Source organism: Anopheles coustani, chromosome 2 (genome assembly GCF_943734705.1).
Source record: "Anopheles coustani chromosome 2, idAnoCousDA_361_x.2, whole genome shotgun sequence".
NCBI lineage: Eukaryota > Metazoa > Arthropoda > Insecta > Diptera > Culicidae > Anopheles > Anopheles coustani.
In genome coordinates this window covers 45,134,633-45,140,999 of record NC_071289.1, presented here as the reverse complement: position 1 = coordinate 45,140,999, position 6,367 = coordinate 45,134,633, and the positions used below count along the sequence as shown (strand labels likewise).

General features: G+C 38.8%; 1 protein-coding gene across 1 annotated transcript; it reads left to right on the top strand.

The window, feature by feature from the left end:
* The first annotated feature begins 3,159 nt into the window (after positions 1 to 3,159).
* LOC131266028 (IDLSRF-like peptide) lies at positions 3,160 to 6,156 on the top strand. The gene is made up of 4 exons (XM_058268366.1): positions 3,160 to 3,294; positions 3,423 to 3,551; positions 3,648 to 3,846; positions 4,158 to 6,156. The coding sequence occupies exons 1-4, from the start codon at positions 3,174 to 3,176 to the stop codon at positions 4,303 to 4,305; spliced, it is 597 nt and encodes a 198-aa protein (XP_058124349.1). The 5' UTR covers positions 3,160 to 3,173; the 3' UTR covers positions 4,306 to 6,156.
* Positions 6,157 to 6,367: the final 211 nt, after the last annotated feature.

The following is a 6,367-nucleotide window of genomic DNA, read 5'->3' as shown; positions in this document are numbered from 1 at the left end:
TTAAATTACTGTTTTGAATAATTTTTGAAATTATTTAAGCAATTTCAGTAAACGACTAAACAAGCGATACCAAAAAGTCGAATAAAGAGGCTTATTACTATTTGCTATATTTTTATTTATGTGGCACATCATCCCCTAGTGGGACAAAGCCTCTCTCCAAAGAGAGTTAAGTATTGACTGAAAGACGGTATTATATTATAGATCGGTGGGTCACTGCCCGTTCGTAAATGCTGGAGGGTGCACACACAGACTCGAGATTAGATCCCACACCCTATGGCGTGGTGTTTCCTGTTGCTTTTATTTAATTTATTTTTTTTTTAGTGAGCTTGTTTAGGACTCAATGTAGATGTAGTTTTAAAATCATAATACTCTGTATTGTTGCAATTTGAACTATTTGATGCTAGCAGAGTAACATTATTTCTTCAACTTTGCAAATTTCTCTACTTGTACAACTTTACTGACTGAAATGTATTCTTTGATTATTGTAAAATTGCCTGTCATATACGCTCGATAGAAGAATGAATGTATGAAAAGCTACTAAAACGTTTGCTGGTACCCATACCCATGAAATTCAAGTCATTAAACTTTTAAATTTATGGTCCTTTATATTTATGGACATAACATTATAAAGATCAAGAAAATTCCCGTGTTCGAACAGATATCGGATTTGGTATCGAACTCCTTCTTGCTGAACAAAAGATTTGGATGTTTGGATGTATGCGAGGGCTTACACCAGTAAAACTATTGAATCCAGCTTCATGGATCTCTAAGCGGTGAAGGACCGGCTACTAAGTCCATATGTCTTATGTAAATGTTGAGGGTTGGCATAAATCCACATTGACCGTTCACTGTTCAGTCTTTAGTATTCTTAAATACAAACATTATTCATTAACAGCTGGTTATACGTGTTTAAAACCTAATTTGACGATTTTCTTTTTTTATTTCCCGGTTTCCTACGAAAGGCGATACTCGAACCAAACGGCTTAATGAACGAACCGGTTCCTACAATCCTACCAAACGGGAGCGCGAAAAACTACATTGCTAAATTTCATCGAGATACAGCTACAAGAACAAGGATATACGAGTCACCTGTGTAGAATAAAACTTCTACTTCTTTGGCGTAACGACCGTGTTTAGGCCAAAGACGCTTTCTTTTTTGGGGTAACTAGAGTTTCGATGGATAGTCCTCTCGTAGAAGAAGAGGGTTCGGTCTCGGATGGAATTCCAACTCATGTCGCCAAAGTTGATTCTCTAACCGTTCAGCTGTCTCGAAAGCCCAAATTTCAAACATTAAACACTTAAACACTTATGCTTTAAAATGCGGGCTTGATAGCGATGAAAGAAACGTTCAAATGATAATTGAATGAGAAACAATTCCCTACCAACACAATTCTACGAATGTTAGACCTCTTCTAAGCGAATGTTAACGCCATGCTTGCCAATTATGTCCGCGAACGATTCACCACAATTTTTCGGAGTAACCATATTAAAAATCGCTAAAATTGGCATACGTTAAACGAAATGTGTTAGTAAAAAAAGTTCAGGAAGAAAAGCTAAACAGAATGTGGCGTAGCAGAATAAATACTAACTGGACCTTATTTAGCGTCCTGTATATTTAGATCCATTGATTGAATGTAATGTTTTGATTTTGATGTTTTGAAGTTTTCAATTATGAAAATCGGTTGGAGGCATTATCCTTTCAAATTATATATAAGCAGTGAAACGTAAAACAAAACAAATGTAAGCAACTTTTTTTACACATAGCCTGTGTCTTCATCAGCACTTAGAGAAACAAGCATAAAGTTAAAAGTTAGTTCTAGACTCGACCATATCTTCCTAAAAATCGCTGCATCTACCCAAACTCCTGTTATGTAACAAACTTGGTATTTATTTGATTTATGCTTTAATTCACTTTAAACTGAATTTAACTGGAAATAAATACATATGTTAATTGAATTAACCATATCGATATCGAAAAGAACTTGCCCAATTTTCTTTCCGGATAAGAAGTATGTACAGGTAAATGCAAATGAGAAATCCGAAATAAATTGCTTCAATATGCCAAATACTTTGTGTTGCCCCGCTTTACTCTATAAAGTATCACAGAGCTTTTAATAAAGCTTTCATTAAAAGCTATTCCAAATAAAAGCTTGCTAAGTTCTAGTGCTCCAAGAGCTGGGTTTTTTCATACTCGCTTGTCTAAACCAGCGAAACAAACCAACAAACATCAGTGTCGTACCTTTTTTTCATGAGCTAGCATGTAGGCCACGTAGATGAATAATTTATACCATCATTCCCGACGTCAAACTGCAGTTATTTGCTGTATGTATTTGCATACATTTTTTCACGCACAAGCGCAAGCGCGATTATTTGGAAAGTCAAGTCCAATACACGGAACCGATGCATTCGTTTTCCTTTTCCAAGGCGTACGAGCGCATTGCACGGTCACACATTTGTTTGCGTAGCAAATGTTGGTGAGCGATACTAACACAGCTTTCTCGACACATCAGAGCAAGCTTCAATGAATCGTTCATTCTCCGATATTCAACTGTGTGGCGGAAAAAAAGGTCATTGAGAACAGTTCGGTTAGGAAAATCGGAAAAGTGTGGGCGCCACGACAATAGCAGGAGGACTCGCTGGGCGCTTTAAAGGGCATCCTGGGAAGCCTGGGGCTTCGGCCGCAGTTGAGCAGGACGACCCGAAGTGGTTTGGACGCGAGTGGTTCGTTTCGTTCTCACGTACACGCGTTGGCGTTCACGATCGTTCGGACCTCTCGTTCTTCGCGGGAGTTTTCCACAGTCATTTTTCGTTCTTGTTTGAGGAAAATCTTGCTTTGTAGTCTTCTAACCAATTTAACGCACTACGCCAGTCAGTTCGGGGCGAAACGAAGCGAAAGTTATCTTTATTCAATGTGTAGTTTACTTGCTTACCAGACTGTAGTTCTCTGTTCGTGTAACAAGATTAATTTTATAGTTTAAGATTTGGTTGAAATCGTTTTCGAAGAGACTTGGCATCAACACGAAAACGACAAAGACGTCGTTGTGCGCGACGTTTCCCTTACAAGGATATTTAGTGGGAGTGCGTTATAGCGCGTTCGAAATCGAACCGAAAATCGAAGTTTTCGGGAATATAAGAGCAATCAGTCCACATCGCGGTCCACAATTCTTTAAGCTATGGCTCCTACAAGTTTGTTCTGGATAGGGAATGTGTTTTTCGTCTCGTTTCCATTAGCGATATTGGGAATCGATCTCAGTAGGCTTTACGGTCATCTACCAGCTGTTTCGAAGCGCAATGGTAAGCATTCCAAGAAACGAATATGGCTAGGAAAAAGGGCGTTTACCTCCTCTGTTCGTCCTCATCGTCGTTTTATTGTGCTGATATCCGCAACAACTATGGAAGTGAATTTTCATTCTGCTTTTCAGAGGCTTGCCACCCTTACGAACCCTTCAAATGCCCTGGTGATGGGAATTGTATCTCCATTCAGTATCTCTGTGATGGAGCACCTGATTGCTCCGATGGATACGATGAGGATATGCGCCTTTGCACAGCAGGTGAGAATCGCTCCTACGTTCACTCTTGTTACACTCGAAGGTGTACTGTAAAGTTTTGTGCATATGGTAATTTATCAAACTATTACCCTCTTGCAGCAAAGCGTCCACCTGTTGAAGAAACGGCGTCCTTTCTACAAAGTCTGCTCGCGTCACACGGACCGAACTATCTTGAGAAACTGTTCGGTAGTAAAGCACGAGATGCACTGGCCCCGCTTGGTGGAGTTGAGAAGGTTGCAATTGCGCTCAGTGAATCGCAGACCATCGAAGATTTCGGAGCTGCATTGCATTTAATGAGGTAAGTAGATGAGGTAGTTGAACTACAATTTGAAAATAGGCTATTCACTGGAACAGGAGAGAGTCCGGTCTCAGTAGGAATTCGAACCAACGCCGCCTTAGGCCCGTGCGTGATGTTCTAACCGGCCTAACCGCTCGGCTGTTTCGTATCTTCCTAACAGTTGTACCTTCCATTGGCATTTTGATAAAAACGTGTTGTTTGAAGTCAAATTGTATCCTTCGTCATTGTAATTTTAATATATGAAGAAATTTAAACCTATTTTTAGAAACATTTACAAAATAATTTTAACCAATAAAATCTATCCCTTTCAGGTCAGATCTAGAACATTTACGGTCGGTGTTCATGGCTGTAGAGAATGGCGACTTGGGAATGTTGAAGTCAATTGGTATAAAAGACTCGGAGCTTGGAGATGTTAAGTTTTTCCTTGAAAAACTCGTCAACACCGGCTTCTTAGACTGAGTATCATCCGACCTGCCGTATAGCAATAGCTTCTATTATTTCGTACCCCTGACCCCACAGCTTTACTCCTACCTAGGCTCCCCGGAAGGTTTCACCTTTTGAGCACAGGTTTATCACCAAACGCACTAAATTAGTCGGATTGGAGAGCCAGCTCACAGAACGCTTAGCAATCCTTACCAAATTAACACATATGTATGCGAACCGAATTAGATACTGTGGACAAATGAACTGGACAATCTCCCCTTACGCCTCTCTTGATACACACCCTCTTCATAAATTAAAAAAAAACAACAACAATAGAATTTAAATGCAGTAGAGCCTACGGTTACGATTGAAAAAAAGCGATAAACCTTTCGAGAGTAGTTCCAATTCACGGTAACAAAACTGGAGGGAGTGGGTGCTTTCGAGAGGGCCATTTTTTAATGAATCGCAAAACCCTGACACAAATCCTGACCCAATAAATCAAGCGTAACCTAAGCCTCTACCTCTAACGCGGTGTGTTGTACGCATTCGCTTCAATGAAGCATCCTTTCGGTAGCCTAGAAAAGAGTGAGAAAATGCGTACAGAACTGTTCTTTAGCTATAATTGGAGAACACATAACGTCAAAAATGATGGCGAAAACTTACCAACCCTGGTTGTTAATGAGCAACTCTTCAAAGAATGTGAAAACATAGGCATTCCTATTGCCGATACCATATCGATCACGCATATCGAACAAATTAACGTCCAATAGTTCCGTATAGAAGAATCTCATAGTTTTATAATCTTTTGTTCATAATTTCATGTCGTGCCCATCGAGAAACTCGAATGTGCTGCACTTGTCATAAAGTGACGAAAAAAAATCATGTGAAAGTGTCGAAGTTTATTGGCACAAAGTAAAGCTAGGATGCGAGTCCTGGGAACCACCAAATACATATCATTCATATATTTATAGCGCCAGTGCATGCTTATATACATTATACATTATATAAATATACAAAAATCAAAACGAGCACACTAGAGTGTGTATGAGTGCTAATACCTTACCATGATCCTAAGGGGTTACGCACGCTAATTCCTACACATATCAACGAAAGATGAGGGCGACAAAGTGAAGTACCTTAAGTATCGTGCAATACACTAACGATTATAAAGAGAAAACATGTTTGTAAGAAAGCTTGTTATGAGAGCAGGGCGTACGTTCATTACAACATGAAAAAGATATTACAGAAGGTTGACTTGCGTACTGTCGGAAGATGACGAAAACGAGGGAAGCAGCAACCAACAGGGTTTGAAAATGACAAAATGCATCAACAAAATGAAAATATGAATGCCAGAAGAAATTGTATCGTTTTCAACAATTTTACGACAACAATCATCCCAATCACCGATCACTACTGAGCTCTTATATAGAACTGATTTTTCGAGAAATTGTACTACCCCATGCAAGGATGGATTTTTCATACGGAAACCATTTCCAAGGATTTCATTGTACACTTTTTTCAGGATATATACACATGCAGTTACTATGAAGCAAACACACGTCCCCATTCACATATATGTATATTTACTATCAAATCACAAGAACATTTACTCCACATAATTCACTCACCTCCAACCCACTTGTGAAGTTAAAAGAATACATCGTCAACAAAACCTGTACGTGTATATTTTAAGATGTAATAGTCGCTGATTGTACCAGGAGCAACACCAGCAGCAGAACCTGGAGAGCACTGGCCGTCTTCTATGGACATTAAGAACAAACAATAAAACTGTTGTCTTATGCAATTACAAGACAAAACATCGTGCAACAGGGAAATATGACGATCAGCATAAAAAGATCAAAAATATATCTATACCGGTATCTTGTGTCAACATCTCGAGTGATTGTGTTTTATTTTCCATTTTTATTAAAAACATGTAATGCATGCAATAGAATTGATCATCCGAAAATCAAATAAAAAATCAACGCAATAATGAGTACCTGTTGGGTAAAGGAAATCTACATTTATTTACAATCAAATGCTATGAAATTAATAACATTTACTTGCCGTTCCTTCATATTTCACATAAGATGGATTA